At 42.9% G+C, this 25,029-nt stretch overlaps 1 protein-coding gene across 8 annotated transcripts in view; it reads right to left on the reverse strand.

Annotated features, from left to right (window-relative positions):
• PKM (pyruvate kinase M1/2) overlaps positions 1 to 25,029 on the reverse strand; it is a 49,783-nt gene that overhangs the window by 15,571 nt on the left and 9,183 nt on the right. For all 8 annotated transcript variants that reach the window (XR_010590796.1, XR_010590795.1, XM_065558523.1 and 5 more), the window contains exons 2-7: positions 15,081 to 15,241; positions 14,004 to 14,095; positions 8,127 to 8,258; positions 6,917 to 7,103; positions 3,689 to 3,959; positions 1,661 to 1,811 (exon numbers count right to left, since the gene is read on the reverse strand). Coding sequence is in view for 6 of the 8 variants with exons in the window: in XM_065558523.1 (XP_065414595.1) it covers positions 1,661 to 1,811; positions 3,689 to 3,959; positions 6,917 to 7,103; positions 8,127 to 8,258; positions 14,004 to 14,095; positions 15,081 to 15,222 (975 nt within the window). In the remaining 2 variants the exon portion in view is untranslated. The remainder of the gene's footprint in view (positions 1 to 1,660; positions 1,812 to 3,688; positions 3,960 to 6,916; positions 7,104 to 8,126; positions 8,259 to 14,003; positions 14,096 to 15,080; positions 15,242 to 25,029) is intronic.

Below are 25,029 nucleotides of genomic sequence, written 5' to 3' on the forward strand. Positions count from 1 at the left end.
AAGGGATGCAAGGACACATGGGGATTGGCAGATGTGCCTGACTGAATGGGAGAGGCTAGGGGTCAGCTGGGGTCTGCATGGGGGATGCTCCTTAACAATCTCTCCCTGCCTCCCCCCCTGCAAAAATCTGTTCCATACTTTTCCCACCCATACCCAACAACCCTCCAAGTTCACACCCAGGCTCTGTCCCAGCAATTACTTCTCTCTCTCAGCTCCTCCATTACCTCTGACTCCCCCAAGTCTTTGAACTGCTTCTGAGGGGTGCGAGAAATGATATTGTAGTTTAAATTAATTACTCAGAGTTCTGTATTAATATGCCTAATAAGGAATCTGTCAAAAAACATTTCCTGAATCTTTTGTTGTTTGTATTGTTACAGACATACTTGCTGACAGGTATTTCAAAATAAGTGACCAAAAATAATTGAAACTGGTGTGATTATATTGTGTTATTTTGACAAATAATATGCAGAATTTGAAAGTGTTCTGCACTTAAAAATTCTGTGCACAATTCCCCCAGGAGTAAAGAGTAATCTACCTATTCACTATCAACTCATTTAAAGCTCACTCTCCAAGCGTGAAGCACAAAGGAGAAGTGTCAGGGGAAGAAGAGGAGAATCTCAGTTGCCATTAGTGACAACTTAGAAATTTTATTTGTGCATCTCCTCTATTCCCAACTGAGGCTGTAGTGCTGCTGCAGAGTTTTGGAGATTTTCCCACATAAGACACAAAGCCCAGAGAATGGAGCAGAGTTACTTGCTAAAATCTGAATATAGGTCTGTCTCATCTTATGCGGGGGTTGCGTTCCACGGTTAGCGCATAAAGCGAAAACTGCATATAGTCAAAATTACATTGAGTTCAATGGCGGGCGGAATCGCCCGCACTACAGGTACCAGTATTAAAATTGTTATTTTTCTCTTTTTTGTTTTTCATTTTTGCCGTCCGCGTAAAGCTGAAATCGCGCATGTTAAATGTGCATAAGATGTGACAGACCAGTCTAAGATCCCTTCTGCAGAATAGTTTACATAAAACCCTACACAACTCTAATTGTTTTCAAAGTCATAACAGGAAGGAAATGAAGAATGGACTCCTTTACACAGAAAGAGTTAATCCACTATTAATCACTAATGCCTGCTACCCTTATAAAATGCAATTTAACTTCTGTATTGGAAACTTAATCTTCTGCCTCCATTAAATGCAGAGAGACCAGTGAACACAAGAGGAAAGAAAAGTGAGGGGATATTGGCAAATCCATAAAAGTTTCTTCACTTGGATGAAATGTTTCTAGGCCCCATATTTTAGGGCTTAACCTTTTATATATTCCAACCCATGCAAGAGGTCCAGTCACAAGAATGTCTGAAAGGCATCTCTTCCCACACCCAAATTACTCTATTTGGTTGAACAGAGGTATGAGGTGTTTACTGACTAACTTGGGAGACGCAAGTATAGAAATCTCAGTTTGCTTCTGTCTTATTCATGAAGACAGAAAAGCTGCTGAGCCACTGTACTTTGCAGCTCCGCTCTGTGTGTTATCTTCATGCTCTGATAGGGATATCTTGAAACAATATCTAAGTGAGTAATGGGCATAGTGAATCTCAAGTACTACTAGAGAAGTTACATGATAGAGACTATGAATAAAGAAAGCTAATGATATTTGAAGTACCTGAGTAGCACAGATAATGGGCTTCCCAGCCCTGTTGCAACGTCCAATCATCATCTTCTGGGCTAGGAAGACTTTTTCAGCAGGGATCTCAATACCCAAGTCACCACGGGCCACCATGATGCCATCGCTGGCCTCCAGAACCTCATCAAACCTCATGGCCAAAAAATAAAAACTTGTTTTACTCTTTCCTCCATCTGCAAGATACCTTTCAATTTTAGGAACTATGGGGAAAAGGTGGAAGTCACGCTCTCCACCAGATACTTTTCATTTAGTACAAGTTTATACAATCATCTGAGCAATATAGTTACAAATACTGTTTTCCCATAAGCTATTCCACTTTTTAATATACAATTTAAATGGACAGTAATGATGCTTATTTTTAAACTTTAGATCAATTTAAATTTTCTACAGTTGTGTGAAATTATTGGGGTCAGTTATTTAATGACAGATAATGGCATTCAAAAAAGCTTTCCAAGATGTTAAAACAAATCAAAATATACAAAGCAACTATCCTTAAAATTTACAAGTCATACCTGTTTGTACTATTCATTCTTTAGTCCAGGGGGTCTCAAACACGCGGCCTGGGGCTACTTCCTGTGACCCGCCCAGCGGCCCGTGCACCACCCCCCCCCCGGCTTACCTCCAGGCCAGGGTGGGCAAACTACACCCGTGGGATTGCCCCCCCTCGAGCCCTGCACTGCTCCCTGAAACGGCTGGCATCATGTCCCTGCAGCCGGGGTTGGATGGGGGAGGAGAGCAGAGGGCTCCTCCTGCACCCTGCCCCCCAACTCCCTGCCCTGAGCCCCCTGCTGCACCCCCAACCCCCTGCTGCACCCCAACTCCCTGCCCTGAGCCCCTGCCTGCATCCCCAACCCCCTGCTGCACCCCAACTCCCTGTCCTGAGCCCCTTGCTGCACCCCACACCCCAACTCCCTGCCCTGAGCCCCCCACCATACCCCTCCTGCACCCTCTGGGGGCAGGGAGGGGGCAGAGTTGGGGTGGGGAATTCGGGGAAGGGGTTGGAATGGGGCCAGGGAAGGGGTGGGAAGAGGCGGGGCCTCATGAAAGGGATGGAGTGGGGGCAGGGCTGGGGGCAGCGAGGGGTGTGTGTGTCAATGATGCGGCCCTCGGGCCAATGAACTAGTCCTCATGTGGCTCTCCTGGTCATTTGAGTTTGAGACCCCTGCTTTAGTCTGCTTGTAACAAGTTTAAATCACTGGATTTTGACTAAGTTATCAAGCAGTAGTTTTCTTACTTCTATTGGAAAATTTTAATTGATAGAAGTGTGTAGAGGATGAAATTTACATTCACCCATAAAAATCTATTCTCATTCAAAGCCTACTTGTGTTATGTGAAAGGCTAATTACAATACCAGGTGAATCTTTAAGAGGAGAGAAGAGATTATCATTTTGGTAGCTAATCAGATTCCAGTTTTCTAAGTTGAACAAGGAGCAAGTGTTGTGACACTGGGTACATCTACACTACTATTTTTAGTCTCACAGACAAAGTCAGCTGACCTGGGCCTGAGACATATTGCTGAAGGTGGGTTTTTTTTTTTGTTTTGTTTTCGGGTGCAGTGTAGACATATCTGTTGAGTCACTTGAGAAATAAATGGTCAATACTTCAGTGTCACTGGCTGCTACTGCTAGAATTGGAGATTAAGTTTTGGTACTAGGAAAAGAGTAGAGACCTTGCTAATTAGCATTAAGTACTAGGCAATCCACTGCAAATTACTGAAGTTTGAGCTGATGAGGTGAGGTTAAGTACATAAGCCCAGGATTCAAAAAATCCAAATGTACCCATTTGTATGTTACAGTATGTTGATAGATATACAGCGATAACTGCTAACCTGTTTTGCAATGAAGGCAGTAATATAGTAGTGACTCATTTCTGCAGAGAAGAACCAAAAGGACAAGCTGCAGTTCAGCAAAATGAAATTTGTGCTCCCAGTGGGTGTCTTTCCTCACATCCCCACACCTGTGAGAATCTTTACTGTCACTTGTACAAGCCATGCTTGGGAAAGCTCACCTGCGCACACCCTCATGGTTCTCAATCTTGCTGATGATCTTGATGTTCTTCCCCTTTTCTCCCAGCACTTGCCTGACAGCATGGACATCAGCTGCCTTGCGGATGAAGGAAGCAAACACCATGTCCACATCCTGCTCCACACCAAATTTCAGATCTTGAATGTCCTTCTCAGAGACTGCAGGAAGGTCCACTGCAGCACCAGGCAGATTTACACCCTTCTTGCTACCAAGCATACCACCATTCTCAACTTCAGTGAGAACATAGTCTGCACCTGAATTAAAATGGATGAGTTTAAGTCAGCATCTTACTTTCATATAGTCTGTTGCTTGCTCCCCCATCACGTCACCATTATTCTGTACTGATCACTTCTTACTATCTTCTCTTTCTACTGGAGAAGAGCAGGTGACTGGACACTTTCACAGCCAGAGTTGTTTTGCCCACCAGACAGCACAGTTAATTGTCTTGTGCCTTTGCAATAGACAATCATATTATGGTAATCCCTTAGGCACAGGCTGGTCGGGAGCACCTGCATTTTGCATTGGTCTGCTAAATCCTGCTCCTGGGAATAAATTCTGTCAGTCTATATTCACCTCCACTCCCATTCCTGAAAAGGGAAGATATCTATTATAAACATGTGAGTATGATTGCTGAACTATAGAAATGCAATTTGGTGGTTTCTAGACAGGCTGTTCACATGTTCCAGAACACTTGCAAATATAAGTACCACTGAAAGAGGGGGAGCTCTGGAGGACGCATCTCACTAGCCACAGTTGAGTGCACTCTACCATGAAAGCAGATAGCTAAAAAAAAAAAAAAAAAAGAACAGAACTATTGGTACTTCACTTCCTAGTAAGACTAATCCCACATTAGCGATATGCTCTAATTTTACAAACAAGAATTGGCGTGGTGCAGCAAGGGAGCAGATAGATTTTGAATACACAAAGTCTCCCTATCCCAATCCTATATTACTCCCCTTTCAGAAGGGAGATAAGCACCCCAGGCCAGAATAATTAGTTATTCTTTTATACAAGAATCAGCAACTCTGTCCACTGATGCAGATATACTGCGCTGCCAATATCTGAGGATTGCAATGAAGCTATTTAGGGAACAGACAATAGTTTGCCAGGGGGTATAAATTCTCCCTCTTTGCCAGAGCAGTTTGTTTATACTGAAACCAGTGATTTTCAAAAATTGTTTGATTTTTCCACTCAAAGTTCCCTACCCATTGGTTTCTGCATCACTTTGAGAACTCAGTTAATATGCCTTGGTCTGTGCACAGTCCATGGCATATTAATACTCTAAGTTCATGGGATACTCAACTAGCTAGAGGGAGCCAGCTTTCCCAGTAAGTGGCAGACATTGTCAAGTAGTTTATGACCAAAATTTGACCTGTGCTTTATCAGAGCAGCTAGCAATGAAGGGTTTAGGACAGGGGTGGGCAAACTTTTTGGCCTGAGGGCCACATCTGGGGGTGGAAATTGTATGGCAGACCATGAATGCTCATGAAATTAACAATTCAGAGATATTCAAATAAAACTTTATTTAATAAAGATCATTTTAGTAGAAACAAACATTGTTATACTTTACTTACTATTATATATAATTAAACCAAACTTACCTCCTTTTCCACACCCTCTTTGATTAATGTGAACAATGCAGCTGGCACTTCCTGGCCAACTATTCTTTGTTTTATCTTCAACAATGGAAAATTAACACTACTAAAACAGCAGAGTCACCTAAGAGAACAAGTAGCAGGCACGTGGGCTTGCATGCTCCAGGCTCTGACGACATGTGAGGAGCATTTGGTAATTGGGTTGTGTAGCCACAGTAACATGCATGCCCTCACGCAGGTCCCACCTGAACATGTGGGAGCCTCAGGCGGGCAGAGCAGAGCAAGCCCCGGGCCCCACTTCTCAGCCGCAGTGGGGCAAGCCCCGGGCCCTGCTCCCCGACTGGATCACCGGAGTGGGGCAAGTCGCCACTCCCGCTCCGGGGGTGAGGGGGGGGGGGGGGGGCAATTGTAGATAAATCTCTGATAATTTTCATATGACTTTACATTGTGCCTCTTCATATAACCTTGTGGTGGGTCTACCCACGTGTGACCTCTGTTTTCATGGAACTTTGTATCAAAGCCTCATTTAGAAACTTTGCATTGCCCTTGGTATAATATTATAGCCCCTAAGGATAGAATAAGATAGAAGAAAAATTTCTTTTTGCTAGCAGTAGAACAAGAGCTCCCCCCCCCCCGAGGTGTGGATGAACAAGGCATGGAAGGCAGCACCTCCTGACAGCCTCAACTGTTGGAGAGGGGCTGGGAGCCAGACCCAAGAACAATAAAACGTGTCAAGTGGGCTCATTAAAGACAAGCAGACATACCGAGGGCCTCGGGGGTTAGAAGCAAGCACCTTCTTTTGGAAACATCCTCTTTGCAGCATTGGGACAACACTCAAAAGAAAGCAGCACAAAGGACCAATGGACACAGACACAGAGTTTGAATCTGGTATAGATTTGCATAAGAGGAAAGCTGCTATAAAAGTGAGGTGTCTTGCAGAGGACCCCGGGTCTCGTCTTGTCAACTTGGGAGCATCGATCCGGATCGGCAGAAGCCCGGCTCCACCCCCTCCCCCATCTAACTCACCTGGCCAGTGAAGTTAAGGGGAGCAACTAATTGGTAACAACAAGACGGAGTGTGTTTGTGTGTGTGTGTGTGTGTGAGTGTAAGTGTAATATATTATATGCATATAATACAGTGTTAATGAATACATGTATTACTAATAAGTGTGGCGTTTTGTCTTATTCCCCCTGAAAAGATCCTGTGCAGTACTTTAAGTACAACACAATTAAAAGGTTTGAGGGGCTGGATGTGGCCTGCGGGCCATAGTTTGCCCACCCCTGGTTTAGGAGAACACATACAGCCTAGTGAAACGTGGCTTAAGTCATCACTCAGTTACTGAAATCATGGTTTTAAGGGGAAGGAAGTGGAGGTGGTTTTACTGCATCTACCAAAGTCAGAAGTCCATCCCCATTGTGTTAGGTCAAATCTGGAAGTGAAAATGTGTGGCCAATCACCAGGAAAGTGCCAAGTTAGTCCATCTTCAATAGCTAGCTGAGCTTAATGGAATGGTAATTGCAAGTGAAACATCACCACAAGTTAATAGTTAGATGTAAAGGGGCAGATCACCATTAGTGTGGGGTTCATGGTATTGGAATCCCTTGATCATTACATACCTTTCCCCTTAACCTGCAGAGAAATGAGGCCATCGTCTATATAGATTTTACTGCCCACATCCACAACATTGGGGAGGTTCTTGTAGTCCAGCCACAGTACATTTTCATCGCACTTTTCCATGAAGGAGTTGTCCAAGGTCACTTTGAGAGTTGCTCCCTTCTTAAGTTCCACCTCTGCTGTGCCACTCTGTGTGCAACAATGGAAACTTTAGTAACAGAATGGCGTGTTGGGATTAGTGTGCAAGTGTTGATGGCCTGTGATATACAGGAGGTCAGACTAGATGATCTGGTGGTCCCTTCTTGTTTTAAACTCTATGACTCTAATATTCACTTCCCCCCAGGACAGCAGTTGTGACTTCTAGCTTTGTGGTGGCAATCTCTGCTATAAGTATGTCTCCCACACCTACAGCATATTCCACACACACACCTAGAGCCAACAGTGGAAAATAGTCACTGACTGGCAAGGTTACTTTCCTGCACATGATGTGCTTGCTATGGTGGAACATGTTCATTATGGTCACATTCCAGTTTTGCACAGTGGACAGTCAATTCATCCACACTGTGTAACAGTCAGTCCTTTGAACCTGAAGTGGCTGAAAATGGTCCAGCTTCATTCTTTCATTCAGAGATTTGTTAACACTAATGCTTGGTCCAGAAGCAGAGTTAGTATTACAGCCACAAGATCTAGTTCCTTAGAGGCATTTTTTAAATGTAGAACGAAAGCTTGTATAATCATTGATAGTATAGAACAGGGGTGGCCAACCTGTGGCTCCGGAGCCACATGCAGCTCTTCAGAAGTTAATATGTGGCTCCTTGTATAGGCACGGACTCTGGGGGTGGAGCTACAGGCGCCAACTTTCCAATGTGCCAGGGGGGAGGGGAGGGCCCCCACTGCTCAACCCCTGGCTCTGCCACCACAGGCCCTCCCCGCACTTCACCCCTTCCCCTGAGCCTGCTGTGCCCTTGCTCCTCCCCCAACCCCCCAGAGCCTCCCTCACAGCAAACAGCTGATTGGGAGGTGCGGGGAGGGAGGAGGCTGCGCTGATAGGTGGGTGGAAGATGCTGGGAGCGGGGGGGGGGGAGGAGAACAGAGCTGATGGGGGGGGGGGGTGCTGACATATTACTGTGGCTCTTTGGCAATGTACATTGGTAAATTCTGGCTCCTTCTCAGGATCAGGTTGGCCACCCCTGATACACAACAAAAACTTACTCCCTTGATAAGTCCAGTTCGGATTTCAGGTCCCTTGGTATCCAGTGCTATAGCCACAGGTCTGTAGGTGATGGGATCAGAAGCAAAGCTCTCTGTAGCTTCTCGCACATTCCTGATTGTTCTTTCATGGTACTGTCAGAGAGGGAGGAGGAAGGGGGGAAAAAAAAGTTTTCAGCCCACTTCTTTTCACTATAAGCTTACAGTCAAAGACTGCTGTTCTCTTTCCCCATGCTCAGCTACTCCATCAGAGTAGAATACAGTGCAGAATCTAAGCTTTCAGTTAATTAAGATTACTCATTGTTATGAAGGCCATGTGTATGGAAAAGGTCTTACAAGAGTTAATTATCAGTACAGTTGAAGTGGTACAACTCCCTTAGGGTGGGTACAGTTACGTTGTGCACTTATACCAGTATTCCTCTTCCAGTCAGGAATAAGCTAGCCTGGTAAGAGGCACCTTGCTGTGTGTGGTGTGGGTAACAGTCCACACTAGGATTGTACTAATATAAATATATTGGTAACATCACAGCCCTAAATATAGCTATATTCATACAAAAACTGTTTAGACCAGCCTAAGTAGATTCAGTTCGGTCAAGCGTGCAAAGACAGCCAAAACCAATGGCAGGCAAGTGCAAGTAATTCATTGTCTCTCAGTGGGTACTAACATGGAAGCCCAATGATGGTTTAAAGCATCAATATTATTTTGTTATTAATCGTTTCAAACAGACATTTAAGCTAGTATGCTTTACCTTTGGATGCTGTGGACTGCTCAGCTGACAAGAATTGCCAGGGTGAAGAACTAGCACTCCCCTTCTCACAGCACTGGGAAAGAAAACTCTCCCCAGTACCAAAAGCCCAAACTGCCTTCCGAGTGCCACAACCCCAGATTGCCTTCCACACCCGCCAGAGGCCAAAAGATCTGACTGCTGCCTACCCACATGTAAGAACCTCCAGCTTTCTCCTGACAATTTCAGCAGTGCTCCAGAACAAAAATGGCAAGGTCTGAAGAGACAGTTTAGGATAGCATAAAGTTGGATAGAACACATTGTGCAAAACTTCAGGTTGAGTCTGAAGCTGCTGCAGAATTCAGCTCCAGCTTGGCACAGTATTCCATAGGCCCTGCCTACAGTATTTATCTTGAGGAGGATGTGGGAAATTTCTATATAACTCTGTTTACCCCACTCACTGTTGTATTGCTACCCACTTGGTCTGAAGGAGTTAACTGGGTTCTGAGAGAGGTTCCTTGCTATCTCAATTGACTTTCACTTCACAGATGATCAGTATAAAAAGAACTGTTTGCTCAGCCTGATCAAACAGCAACATTGGGTAAAGAAAGCTTTTCATGATCAAGGTTATGTAAATCCTGACAGACAGCTGTTGAAGACAGGTTACAGCTGGAGGAGAGAGGGTGCTCAGACAGACTATGCTTGGACTAGAAACAAATTGATAGATGTAACAAGGAGTCTAGTTGTCTCCTTTCCACATAAAATACATGTAGCAGCAAGGGACGGATTAAAATGCTTTTGCTCGTTCTAGTTTGTAGCAAGTCTGATGTACAGGCAGTTCAGCATCTTTCCAGGTTTTATAACCTCAGAATCTCATAAGCCTCTGATGAGAATTCATGAACACATACAAGTTTATGGAAACACTGAGCTGAAGGTAGGTGGAGGAAGGCATTTTATATGAAGCTACAAAGTCCTTAAACAGAGAACTGAAAACCCCCTTATAGATGGGAACAGAGTTACTACTACTAGACAGGGGAGGGGATTATTGCTCACACTAGGTATGCACTCTGGTGTCCCAGGCCATTCATGCATATACACATTAAAATAAATGGTTCCATGGGTAGAAGACTGATTTAGTTTCATGATCAAGAAATGAAAGTCAGGACTGGCAGAGCACATGCCTCATCTTGATGGTGTACCCAAGATGAGGTGTTTTACAGTAATTTAGTTCAAACACAAAGTCATGGATCTGCCTGACCTTGCTGTGGACTTTTGGAACAATTAGAAATTTTTATAATCTTAACACACGCACCCTCCCCTATATTGCTTTGTTTTAGTTTGACCTTAACCTTAAGAACTAGAGGGAAAGGAGTTTGTTAATTAAAAGTAGGTGGACAATCTGAGCTGGCAGAAGCCAGCACATTTGATCATTGTTACGATCATTGTTACAGTGATGTTTCTACCAAGTTTACATGACGTTCCACACTCCATCAGAGGCTTTTATTGGAAGCTGTTGGAGGAAGTCTATCCAACATCCAATTAAGCTTTCAACCTTTTACCTATCAGGCTTTCGCAGTCTATGGTTTGGTATAATTGGTATCTGGTTTTTGGTCTATTCATTTTTGTTACAGCCACTAGTATGGTTACAGTTTCTTGCACTTTGTGACAGCTTCTGTTCCTCTTGTACAAACAATGAGATAGGAAAAGCGATGCAAGTTGGAAAGGGTGTGACATTTCATCCTGAAAATAGATATGGTAGACCAGCATGGAGAAAGTAAAAGGTTAATTATTCAGGCAAATATCAGTTGCCTCCAGATGAAATAAGAACTGAAATAGAAAACTGTCTACAGAATATGCAGTGAAAAAATGCCAGGAAAGTAGCATAGTTTTTTAGACTATACATAGGAATGTAGGCAAACTTGGAAGGCAGCATTCCCCTTACTACAGCATTTATTACAATCAAGTTTTCAGGAGTATGTAAACCTTGTGAACCTCAGTTTTTGGGAGTAACTCAAATCACACATAAGGCGTCAAGTTGGTCACAGTAACTGAGGAACACAAACCCAGTGAATATTCCTGACAATTTTGGCACCATTAAATGGGAGTCCCGGAAAGAGCTGAAGGATGTAGTTGAACAGCCTGTTGTGGCCTGAGTGTGTCAAGAAACTTTGCTATAGACAAGACTGGAATCTCTGCATTATCCTATACATCCATCCAAGTTAGGAGCACGGCATTCCCAAGGGACAGAACTATTGAAAGTGCTGAGATTATGAAAGGAGAAAATTAACTCATGAGCAGCTTCTGGCCACTGTCAGAAGCCCAGCTACTGACACTACTCCAATGGTTAAATTTTTCAGTTTTCCATAACTTTAAAGGTCAGCATGTTTGTGGTTTCTGCAATGTCTGTGTTCATTTTAATGCCCTGTGCCCTTTAAAGTTTAGGCGAGGGCAAGAAGCCAAGTTGTTCCACAGCTTGAGGTGCTTACTTTGTGTCCTATAGAAACTACAACCCCTGACATTTTGAAGGCTAAAGGACAGTCAACATGGACGCCCTGGGCATCACTGCAGGGAAGCCATATTTGGGAATGGGATCACTTCCACATCTCGAGTCACAAAATGGAATCTAGTCTATTTATATAAACTTTGAGGGGGCTTGCCTGCCACAACAAATGGTTTGCATTTCTTATGATCTTATTCCTCGCATAAATTTAACATAGTGCTTTCAAATGCCAGAGCATGATCTCCATAACGGTCAGGTAACATAACCCTGCAAACCAGTGAGCCAAGCAGAGACCCAGGACTTATTTGAAGGAGCTAAGAGTTTGCTTCTGAGACAGGGAATTGCCCTAGTCAGCAACTTGCACGGCCTACAACAAAATGCATAACTTGAATAGCACTCTGCTTATTTCTGTAATAGTAAATCAGTGTTTGCTGAATACAATTCACATGTTAACAGCAAACCAGTGGCTGAGGCAGAAATGGAATTTTATTCCACTCCAGCGGACCACTATACTGGACTTGGAAGTAATCAGGTTATCAGAACTAACCAGTCAAAAAAAGCCAAGAGAATGTTAGGAACCATTAGGAAAGGGATAGACAGAAAATACAACAACACTACATAAATCCATGGTACATCCTCACCTTGAATACTGTATGCAGTTCTGGTCATCCCATCTCAAAAAGAGAGATTAGAATTGTAAGAGGTACAGAGAAGGACAACAAAAATTAGGGATATGGAACAGCTTCCACATGAGGAGAAAGTAAAAAGTCTAGGACTTTTCAGCTTGGAAGAGAGACGACTAAGGGGGATACAATAGAGGTCTATAAAATCATGAATGGTGTGGAGAAAGTGAATAAGGAAGTGTTATTTACTCCTTCGCATATCACAAGAACCATGGGTCACCTAATAAAATTAATAGGAAGCAGGTTTAGAAACAAGAGTAAGTACTTCTTCACACAATGCAGTAAGCCTGTGGAACACTGTCAGGGGATGTTGTGAAGGCCAAAACTATAACTGGGTTCAAAAAAAGAATTAGATCAATTCCTGGAGGATAGGTCCATCACTGGCTATTAGCCAAGATGGGCAGGGATGCAACTCCATGCTCTGGGTGTCCAAGACCTCTGACTACCAGAAATGGGGAGTGGAGGACAAGAGATGATCACTCAACGATTGCCTGTTCTGTTCATTCCCTCTGAAGCATCTGGCTCTGGCTACTGTCGGAAGACAGGCTATTGGGCCAGATGGACCCTTGGTCTGACCCAGTATGGCTGTTCCTACGTTTGTTTTTGTTCCTACCCAACCTAATTTTAAGTGGTAGTCTGAGGGACTTAAGGATACATAGTAACATGAGTCAAGTGATTTAGTTTAAAAAACAAAGACTACTTCTTTCAGAGGCAACCAGCAACCAAAAGGCAAAGTCCATGCTTCAAGGATCTTGAAACTGGCCACCTGTATGCCAGCTGTCAGGTAGTGGCAGTGACCTATTAGCTTAGTTCTGAAATCCAGACTCAGCAGCAAACAGAATACCCTTAGAAAAAAGGTTTTACCAACTAGCATTTGCTAACACACTTAAAGGATTGTAAGGAAGCATATTATATATACACACACACACACACATATATATATATATATACACACACACACCTGCTTTCCCAGCAGCTTTCATTTATGCCTATTACAAGAGATTGCAGCTCAAATAGGCTGATTCAATTTAGCCAGAAAATTCTTTAGAGTAGGGGGAACCTCATCCTCCTGCATACTTAAAAGCACTCATTATAAGAAAAAAGAAAATGGAGTGTAAGAACAGACCCCTCTTGATATAGTGGTGCTTTATGACAGAAGCTGGGGAAGAATCAGAGCGATTTAGTAGTAGTTTAACTAGGAATGTATGCTCATGTGTGGTAAACGGTCATAAGTGGCAAATACCAAGGTTAATCAGCCTCTAATGAACTGCAAGCTTGAGACCTGCAATGGGACCCGAACACCATCGAACCCAACCACAAGTGTCAGGTTCAGGTGAGGGAAAACAACTTGCATGGCTCAGATCATCTCTGCTCACCTTCTCCTGCCTGTGGAGTGGGTGCAGCAGCAGCTGCATGCCCTGCTCCTGTCAGCCACTGCCACCTTGCTGTGCTGGGGCATTTCAGTGAAGCACACCTCTCTCTCCCCCCCCCCCCCCCGCCCCCCAGCAGACACCAATGGGCAGCAGCCAGCAGAAGCGAGGCTGTGCAGACCCAACAGATATGCTACAGATAATAGCACTGGCCCAGGCTCAGGAGGAAGAGTCAGTTTGAGTCTGAAAACAACCACCCAACCCTCTCAGGCTGGGTGGGCTCAGGTCAGACTAAGATTAGGCCTGAGCAAACCTCTCCTGCAAGCTTCTAAGGGTGAAGGTTTGGGTACAGAAGATTATAGTATGAGATTTTTTTTTGTGGGCAGAGAGACATATGTACAGGGAGAGATCACCCTAATTTTGTTCCTTTGCTTAGCATGGCCTGTTGTGCACATTCTGACTCAACTTAAATCACAAATATCTTCCCACTGCCTAAGGCTGGAAGCTTGAAGCAGCACACACACCTTGGACCAAGTACCCTGCCCCATGAAAGCACTTTTGCTGGAGTCCGGACAACGTTTATTCAGACATTCTGCCCTTACCTCATGAGTTCCATGAGAGAAGTTGAGACGGGCAACATTCATTCCGGATTTAATCATTTCTCTGAGCATTTCCACTGAGCAGGAAGCTGGGCCTAGAAGGAACCACAGTTTTACTACCAATTGATTAACTTTGTTACAGACTTTTAAAGGCAAAGATAGCAAAACCAGAAACTGTTCTAGGTTTGTGGGCTATTTCACAAGGTAGGAAAGGGTGAACCACATATATCGATAGACATTGTAAAGCGACTTGAATATCTGTGAAGTAACGTCTCCTTGCTTGCTGGACTTCTGGAAATTGCATGCATGCCCTCAAACTAGCTCACATATACAAACTCCAAGATAGATGAAGAGACATCTGCAAAGACTGACTGCACTCCAACTAAGGGCACTTGTAACACTCAAATGCAGTTCCCAAGTATTAAAAGAATTCTTCAACCCTGGCTGCATATAGCATTACACTAGATCTTTATTACTTTATTTTCAATCTGCCAATTTAGATTTAATGGGGAAAAGGGATAATGATGCTGCACAGAAAACCAGCTGCAATAGCTAGAAGAGCCTCAATTGGAAGAGCATTTCACTTTATAAACACAAATTCAAACTCCTAGCAGTCAATTCCCTAGCTGCACACGAAGACAGAATTCTCTGCCATTAATAGAAGCTTCTCCTATCCATCTCTTAGTTTGGGAACAAGTTTGTAATGCAAGCTACTTTAACTATCATTGTGCAGCATGCAGGAAGACTGGGGCACAGAGCAAGAGTTTATTTTTGCTTCAGTCTCCAAGGTAGGAAGGGTGTGATTAGTGGCTAATCCAATTTTATATTTTGTAGTAGTGGATAGGCTCCCTTACTTCTGAAGCCAGAATTCATGCAAACTTGAGAAAAGGATATGGTTGCAATACTCATGAATTCACCCATGCTCCTCATCTTATAGAGAGACAAGTTAAATATTTGCATTTTTCCATGATTCACTCTACAGATCTTCAAGAACACTGAAGTCTTTCTGCTGTTCTTAAATTTTATATTGGGAGACAGCTGCAATTACCCCCCTCTCCCAAACCGTTAAGAGTCACATACCAATAGTGCAGATAATGCCGGTGTTTCGTGCTGTGATTGGCTCAGAATCAATGTCCAGGCGGCACATATGCTCCAGAAAAGTGTCTGCCATGGCAGCATGTAGCTGCTGGGTCTGGATGAAAGCATCGTGGTGCTTAGACATGATTGCTGGGATTCTTTACCTAGGAGAGAGGATAGAGAGTTATTTTAGACTGGCAGGTAAATCTAAATAAACCTATTTGTTTAGCACGTCTCGTACACTGTACACCGAAAATTGAGTTGAGATTAAAAAAGTCTCAGTAAAAATTCTGCATGAGTATTTAAGTTATATACATTACCCAAGAAATGATGTAAAATGGAATCTCAGTACAGATTGGTGCTGCTAGTTATTGAATCAAATTATTGGTGTGGAGCCCTAATACTAGAAACAAAAGATTAGGAAGAGTGCCTGGTAAATTGCTGGGAGGTGGTTGTTATGAAATGAAATATTAATGTCTTCTACGGCCAGTTTATTCTGTCTCCTTGTAGTGATTTTACAGGGTATTTTTAACAGACAAGTGTATGGATTCGCAGACATATTAATGTAACATTAGCCCAAGGGAAGCCCCTAACTGATCAGACCAGGAACCAAGTTCACTTAGTACCATAGTAAAGATTGTTTAAGGGCTCGTTTGTATGGCACCAGAGTTAGATATGCCAGACTTGTATAATAAGCAAACACTGCCTGACCCAATCATCTCAGAACACTGGACTTCCTTAGGGCTTGTTTACATGATGCTGCAGTCCAGGCTACAGGGGTTTGAATTGTAGAGTGCTCTAACTGCCCCACGTACACCCTGCTGGTGTAAACAAAAAAGTACTTAGTGCATGCTGATGTAGTCCACAGGACAACACACACTGGTGCCTTTTTAGTTCATGCCAACAGGGTCTACATGGGGCAGTTGGAGCACTCAACAATTCACACCCCTCCCTGTAGGCCAGTCTTCAAGTGTGCTACTATGCAAGAGCACAGGTGTTGTCATCATACTGCAGAGTTCTAGGAATGCTTACACTTGGGGGTTAAGCCTAGGAACACTGCCTGCAGTTGTGACCAGTTTTGAGGACTCAGGCAACAGCAAGACCAACCACTACTGTAGTTTTCCTACAGTTGGTCCAAAATACATCCATAGTTTGTGCTGCTCCCTCATCCTTACTCCCTCAACCAGTTTCCTGTCTCTGCCCTCAAGTATCTACAGACTGTAGTAGCTATACCATAGTGAACGTTATTATTGTGCCAAAGTCTTGTTACAGATAATATGCACCTTGATGTAGAACTCAAAAGGTTCATTTTTGAGCTGAAGTCTCTTCTATACCCAAGTGCCTAATCAACATTATGGATTAATCCTGTAGGAGTTTAAAACCAACTCTATGTCTGAACAGCTAAACAGGCTTAAGTTTAATTAATACTGCACCACACAGAGAACCTATACAAACTTTCACCCTCATACAAATTAAGGCTAGTGCCATAAAACCCCTTCAAGCTGAAGGTGTCTGAAGGAGACACTACCTGACCATTAGAATAGCACTGTGATAAACTTGAGCATTATGACTACACCTATAGCCCTTCGCAGAAGCAATATCCCCTATGATCCTACCACCACGTATTAAGCATTGACATCACAGGAGAGCACATGCTGTTTTAAGATGGTTCACTCAGGAAGCTTAGTTCCTCCCTCACCCACCTCTGCCAGTCAGGCCTTCCAATTTCTCTCCATCTACGTGCAGTTTCTCTCGCAAGGCAGCTCTGACTCACTGCATCCTCATTATGATACAGAGACTTACAGCAATGACATAGGCTACTGAAAACCTCAGTATACTCTGGCAAGTATTCTCTTATCCAGCCCCATGGGAAGGTGCTGACTCACTGAGGTAGAAATGAAGGCACATGAAAGTCTGTCCATATTAGAAGCATTGTAAGGTTACATTAAGGTACATGGATATTCCAGCATACATAGTTTAATGTTTCCCAGCAGCATGAGGAGGTGGTACAGAAGGAGAAACATTAGCTCCTTCATATCAAACCACTTCCTCCCCACTCTTATGCAAGAGTTTTTTAGATATTAAAAACAAAGCAGTTCCCTGAAAAGGCAATTTCATATCCCGTAGCCAGTCATCACAGCCTAGATTTCAGGTGCAAGCCTCTGAAGAGTTCAAGCAAAACCTTTATATCATGTAGCACCTTGTATAGTCTAAATAGCTGAATGCATTAGGGAGTAGTATACTGTATATTCTCACAAATGAATGAGAAGGAACTGTAGCAGCAAAAGTTCTCCCCATGCCCATTGACACCAATAAATCAAAATATGCAGCATGCACTATCTGAATGCAAGACAATTCTGGAACCAATATGAAGCATCTCATTTCATCTGGCTCTGTACAAGGGATGAGCAACTGAGATGGAAACTGACAGTCCACTGGCTCTCAGGCTATTATTGAGTCACAAGCTTTTCAAAAAAAGGAGGGCGGAGGGTGTTAAATGCAGCCAGCACCTCATGGAAAACCCATAACAGTCATTTACAAACTACTCTAATTTAAATTTCTGTATTTCACACTCACTCTGTGATAAGATTACTGCTTTTTAAAAGTTTCATTTGAAGTCAGAATCCCATTAGGGACAATCTTTTCAAAAGTCAGAGAAACAGTGATACAGGCATTGTAAAGTTGGCTTTTCTGGGCCGGGGAAATTGGAGGTGGAAAGAAAAGCACCATCAAGAATATAGAAACAGTGTGTTTTCCTGCATGTGGCTTTAGTTTTGCAATAAAATAAAATAATAATAATAAATAATAATAGTGCCCATGTTTTTGCACTTCCCTGCTTATAAATTACAGTGCTTTTCTAGGAAGAATTCACTGAACTCTGCTGCAGGTTAAGATTGGAGTACTATTTTTGGCATTTTACATTTTAGAAACTTTTGCAAAATGCAGATCGGCATGGCTTGCTCAAGACAATGAAGATCTTATAAGAGTAGGAATAAATCAGATTGATTTCATTAGGACACACGACTAGTAAATCCCAAGTTTATTAGAAAGCCTAGCCTCACATGTCTCTGGCAAGATGCACTTACATGTCTGAACTGGTCTGTGTTTGTTCAGAATTAGTATGTTCCTTTTGATATTAAAATGGAGACTGGCCTGGGATATACAGCTCTAGTTGTGCTGCTGCTTAGAAGCATCAAAGGGCTGGTCTACTCGGGGGGAGGTGGGGAAGGAAATCGATCCAAGATATACACACAACTTCAGCTAAGCAAATAGCGTAGCTGAAGTCGAAGTATCTTGGATCGAATTACCTGGGGTCCAGACAGCGCGGGATCGATGGCCGCGGCTCCCCCGTCAACTGCGCTACCGCCGCTCACTCTGGTGGAGTTCCGGAGTTGACGGTGAGTGCGTTCGGAGATCGATATATCACATCTTAACGAGACGCGATATATTGATCTCGGATAAATCGATTGCTACCCGCCGTATTGGCGGGTAGCAAAGACATACCCTAAGAAGGTAGGAGAGGTCAGATCTCGGTTGCTTCCTTTTACAACATCAAAATTAAGGTGACTGGATAGGAAAGGCTACAGAAGGACAGCCCTTATCCAGCATTGGAAGAGCTTAGACAAATTTCTTGCAACAGAAGGAAGTAGTTACAAGTTTTGATCTGTCACATTGCTCCTCAGCCAGCTAAACCTTTAGAGGCAGAAGTGGAAGGAAGGAACAAAGGATGAGGGAAATCAAACCCCAATAACTGTACATGAGGAAATGGGAGACAGCAGTTATTGATTTTATAAAGGGGATCCATCACCTGTATTTGGGCCCAACAACATTCTAGAAGACAGCAGCCAACACACTCCTCTCTGAAGCCCACAATCAAGGAAGTTTAACAAGGCCAGAAAGAAAGTACAATAGGAAGAAGCATCTTATTTGAAGTTAGCCAAGTGCATGCCAACCCATACTGTGGCTTGCCACTTACACACACACACAAAATATACCTGCCCATGCAGTATACACCTAATTGGTTAATCTCCTGCCTAAATATTCATTGTCTCGTCTCATAATACAACTGTTGAGAAAGTAGTAAAGGGAAAAGTTGAATTATCTAAAAGTTTGCACTTGGTTAACCTTACCTCAGTTTTTAACTCTCAAGTGTTTTCCCACAGTATAAATACAAGCATGCAGGCACAGAAGGACGTTACTTAGGTAGCTACCTCCACACTCAAAGGAGAGTTGTGGGTTTTTTTTAAAAAGTATATTCTTAGGCCTATAAGAGCCAGAAAACAGACTGCATGCAGGTAACATGACAGGTCATCAGTGGATTCTAGTTTTGCTGCCTCTGAAGATTCAGGTTTAAGTCAGCTTGAACCATGAGTGAAGCAAGTCTGATGGGTCTTCTACTCGTCCTGAGTACAAATTTATTCATATAAAAAAGCCAGTCAGTCATGCTGAGTTGTTCTTGTACAGCCTTCACAACTCAAGACTGGTACAGGAAGAGTAAGGAAAGGAAGGCAGGAGTGAGATGAGTTAGTGGTGTGTTTAGGAATCCAATCCCTCAGGAGCAGGAAGTTTACTACCCATATTTAGAGAGCCAGAAGCTATGAATCAAGTTTGGATTGAAAGGGGCTCCTAGATTTTAAGCAATTTTACCTCCATCCCAAAGCAAGTTAGAATTCTTTTACAACACAAACCTAGTTCTGGCATGTATATGTTTAAGAAGGGTCTGCCAACTCCTTTTCTGATCAGCAGAAAATACTGTTCCACTGTCCTATAGCTTTTGCAGAGGATAGCCCTGAACTATTATATAACTATGTTCCATTTTGGTGGCCATCTTACAATCTTTTCTGCGATACTGGTAAACCTGGTGCCAGCTCTTGCTGAGGCTGAAGACATCAGCTGAACACTGACAAACTCATACCTGGAAATCAGACCAGCTCAGCTGTATGTTAATATTGTTCAAGACAGGTGTTATATTTATAAAGATATATTTAGACTCTATAAACTGCTGCATGCATTAATCTTATTTGTAAGGTCTGTATCTCATGCTACAAAGTAGTACACCTCCACCTCGATAGAACGCTGTCCTCAGGAGCCAAAAAATCTTACCGTGTTATAGGTGAAACCGCGTTATATCGAACTTGCTTTGATCCAGAGTACGCGCTCCCCCCCTCCCCAAGAGCACTGCTTTACCGTGTTATATCCGAATTCGTGTTATATCAGGGTAAAGGTATGTAAATTGTAAAAATGCTGGCTGTGAACTTGTTAACCCAAGGAGGAAGAGTGGTTCCTTTGCCCATCAAGAAGGACTATCAAGACTAAATGGGCCATTGTAGGACAAAAGCTTTGTTGATTGCCCCATCCCATCATGAAGGAGTTGTGTGCAGGAGCCCTAGATCAGGCTGAACTCTGGGGGGAAGGGCATATAAAGATGTTCACAAAAAGAAATGGTTCTCTTTGCTATTTGGACTCTCAAAGGACTGGAGCTAGGAAACAAAAAGATTCCCCAGAGTCAGCCTGAGTTAGCCCTAACAGACATTCAGTGGACAGATATAACTACATCGGTCACCTTTAGGAACCTAAGACTAATTCATTTGTGCTTACATGTTGCCTGCTTTAACCTGTAAAAAAGTATGTCTACGCCTTGCTTTGCCTACAGCATAATAGTGATGTTAAAAATGCTTTTATATTTAGAAGGGGGGGAGGGCAACACTAAGGTTTGCTGCGTGAAAGGGGCCACCAATACAAAAAAAAAAGTTTGAGAACCACTGATCTACACCCTTGAGGACGTAAGTTATTCTGAACTGAGTGTTGGTGTAGACAGCGCTATGTCTACAGGAGAGCTTCTCCTAGCAACATGTCCGGCCTCTGCAAGAGGTGGTAGCTTTAAGCTGACAGACCATTGGCTTAGAGCTTCTCTACCACAAGCACTACAGTTGCGCCACTATAAGTGCTGTAGTGTAGACATAGCCTAATTTATTTTTCTTTGTTAATAAATCCTTTGCTAATAAATAGGATTGTCTTTGGTGTGAGATCTAAGGTACAAATTGTTCTGAGGGTAAGTGACTGGGAGCAACCTGAATATTTTGTGATCTTAACTGTAAGTGACCATCTATCCAGCTTGCGTGGGTGGCAAGATAGACCATCCCCATGGGCACTCCAGTCTGACTATAGTAAGACTGTTAAATATGAATGCCTGGATCACTGTGTTATTGGGTTGGCGATATCTAATTATAGAACATACCACCAGTTTGGGGTGTCTGTCCTACTTTTTGTCAAGTACCAGGGGGTAGCCGTGTTAGTCTGTATCTACAAAAACAACAAGGAGTCTGGTGGCACCTTCTGCCCTGAGGCTGGCAGTCAATCATGAACCACTCCAGACAGCATGACAGATACTACAGATTATTCAGGACCACCTAGCAATTTCTGCTTCACCCAATTGATTCAGAACACCTTTCTCAGCTACCATTAAATTGCAGATTCTAAACCTGTATCTTCAGAGACAGGCATTCAGCCAGCTGCTTTGGGATGCTAATGTTTCTCTGATTTTCAAAGCACAAATTAACTGGATTGGAAAGGATAGGTGGGAAGGCCACACTGGCGCTGTGTTTGAGAGACATCAGTACTTTTCCTGGATGAGAATGGATTAGCTGTCAGATTAACATGATCTAGTTCAGTCTGCACCCCCTGAAGAATTGAGCTCACTATAAGTTTGATTAATGGGTCAGATTGATGCTAATAACAAGATCATATAACCCCTCCAAAAGTAATTAGCAGTCCTGGTGCAGGCATAAACATGCTAGCACCACTTATCTGTATTGCATGTGCTACCACAGCAACTACAATTAAGCAGAATTACAGAAAAATCCAAGAGTTCTCCCCCTTATGCTATCAGCAAATAAGGCCAGTGATGTCTTTCGAAGGAATAGAAACAGATTGATTGGTAGAGTGAAGATTTGAGCCCTAGCTGGATTTATAGATGCAGGCAGAACAGCACACAACTGAAATCCCTCCTAGATTTCTGCGCACTTCATTCAGTAGTGGCTGTTAGCCGCTACTGCTGTTCTATTTTTTCCTACGTGCTATCCATCACAACACACTGCAGCTAAGCTCTGCTGCTTTTCCAGAGGAGGTGGGACTATATAGCCTCTCCTAGGAATAGGAACAGGCTGCTGTCCAAAGCCAAAGGACAGGAAAGAGGCACACCCACGTGATTTATCCTGACCACACATCTACAGCTTTAGCAAAATGGAGACAGCTTTGGATTTTATGTAATCAAGAGGGGCCTCTTTCTTACCCTGCTGGCAGCCGCAGGTCTTATTTATATACTAAATAGGTGATCCAAATTCTAAGCATTTTACCCAGGAGTGGAGGCACACAGATATAGACTAACTGCATACTTAGATGTTAGATTGCCTCAATGCTGCACTCAATGCAATATCAAACCGACTGCCTTATTTACCACCAGCTTTTAACCAGAATTTGTAGATTTCATCTCTAGAAAATTCAGAAGGATCTTTTTAGACATAAAACAGCCTTAAGTATCTTATGATTTCACAGTATGTTTACTTTTCTGCTGGAAGAACTTGAGTTTGTTGCAATTATCTAACCACAACAGAAGAGTGGGAGTGAGAACTATCTCAAGATGCATTATGCTACACCCCCAAATCTGTTCTCAAACCATGTTTGAACCTTTCTATCTCTTTTCAATTCTCTAGTGAAGGATTATCTTGATACCCCTAGCATGGCCCAAACACTATTTTGGGGGAAGGGTTAGAGGTACAGGAAGAAAGGCCGAGAGTGGCCAGGTCTGTTTATAAAAGCTCTTGATTTCAAGAGGCTAACTGCACTTCAGTTTCCCTTGATGTATGGCTGTAGATAATCAGATTCAAGTCTAAGATTCTCGACACTGGATGAAGTTATAATTGTTCTGCTAGGTTTCAGTGATTGTGCAAACATTAGCGGGTTGTACAGCGGTTTGAATGTTAAGTAATACAAACGTAAGCAGCATTTTCGGTTATGCGGTGCTCTATCCCAAAGTAGCTGGGATGCCAGAAGCATGACCACTTAAAAAGTCTACTCTACTTTTATTAATCTGAGATGACAGCAATGAAGTTTCCAATGCTTTGTAACAAGAATACTATTCATGCAAATCTGACTCTAAAAAGAGCAATTCAAACATGTTTCAAAGGTTTTTTTTTTTTAAACCACACACAGTCTTTAGTGAAGTACAGATGACTATCAAAAAAATAAATTGGACATGTTTACACAGACATAATACAGGAAAAATACAGGAGACATTCAAAAGGGGCCTTCACTTGCCTGTGCAATGAAGAGATGACTAAGTCACTAACAAGTTTATTGAGCCATATACTGATCTAAGTTAGCATCATTTAGGATATTACCAGCTCTCTTGGTGTGGGAGAAAGAACAGGAGTACTTGTGGCACCTTAGAGACTAACAAATTTATTAGAGCATAAGCTTTCGTGGACTACAGCCCACTTGGTGTGGGAGGTGGCAAATACTCCCTTTTCCATTTGATTCAACTCTTACTCCCACAGTATGATTGACCCCCTGCACCCCAGGAAACACTAAACTGAAATATCTTGCAACTCTGAACCCAAGCTTTTCTGCAAATTCTACAGCCTGTAGCTGCAGCCAGAAATAAGTGCTATTTGCTTAATCACTTCCCCCTTTTAGTAGCTCAGAGTTACTTCAGTGCCATATCAACCCAGTTTGATTACTCATCATCTCCCCTTAAATGCAGGGGTAATTAAGAAGTGTGGTTATTGCTAGCTAGCTTCAGTTAAAAGTACACACGTTTCTATCTGAAGACATGGCTCTAACGGTAGTATATGAAAACCCACATATCTGAACCAAACCAAGAATTGTTTTCCAGAGGTGTTTGGTATTAATCTGAAACAAAGCAAGAAGTACAGAATAAGGTAGAACATAATACAGTATTCTAGCTAATTTTACCTTAGAGGCATAGTACACTACAAAGATCATCATCCATCAATAGAGTAATAGTTTCAAAATTTACCAACACTGGAATCCTGTTTAAAGAATACCATTATCTGGAGTGTATTTAGTTCCCTCTTTTGAGGGATACTTGCATGCTCAGTTTACTTTTACACATCACCCATCCAAAAAAACCCCAGATGTTAAGATGAAAAGTGGAGGTTCAATCCAGGGCAACAATTTAGGAACTGTTATTTGACTAAGGTTACAACAACTCGTCCACATTTCTTTTCCTGCAGTGTGCATCAGCTGTAATACTGCAGCACTGTGCTGTAGCGCATTACACCATCACCTCTGAAGCTGCAGTGTCACAGCCAGCCACAAGGGGTTGTGACAGCAGTGCTATCTGCACTTCTACCCCCTTCACACCACTGAACAATCCCAGCAGACACCAGAGTCACCCTGCATGGTGCTGCAGCAGCCTGACCCATCAAGTTTGCCCACAAAGTAGTTTCTTATCAGTTAGTTTGGGCCAATAGACCCATTGGGGTAGGGAGGTTTAATCTCTGCCATTTTTACAATAGTATGCATAAGAGATATGCGGAGGGGGGGGGGGGGGAGGAGAGAGAGAGAGAGAGCGGTTTTGTTTCACACATACAGTCTCAGGATACCATCATGGGGCATTTGTATTTCAGTCCTGCCTGTGCAAGGGAAAGTTGGGATAAAATTTAGTACACGGGTTCTCAAACTGGGGGTCAGGACCCCTCAGGAGGTCACAAGGTTATTACATGGGGGGGGGGGGGTGTCACAAGCTCTCAGCCTCCACCCCAAACCCTGCTTTGCCTCCAGAATTTATAATAGTGTTAAATATATTAACAAGTGTTTTTAATTTATGAGGGGGGAAATCACACACAGAGGCTTGCTATGTGAAAGGGGTCACCAGTACAACTGATCTAGCATCTCTAATGATTAATTCTATCACACTTTTACACTGGCC

Source organism: Chrysemys picta, chromosome 10 (genome assembly GCF_011386835.1).
Source record: "Chrysemys picta bellii isolate R12L10 chromosome 10, ASM1138683v2, whole genome shotgun sequence".
NCBI classification, from domain to species: domain Eukaryota; kingdom Metazoa; phylum Chordata; order Testudines; family Emydidae; genus Chrysemys; species Chrysemys picta.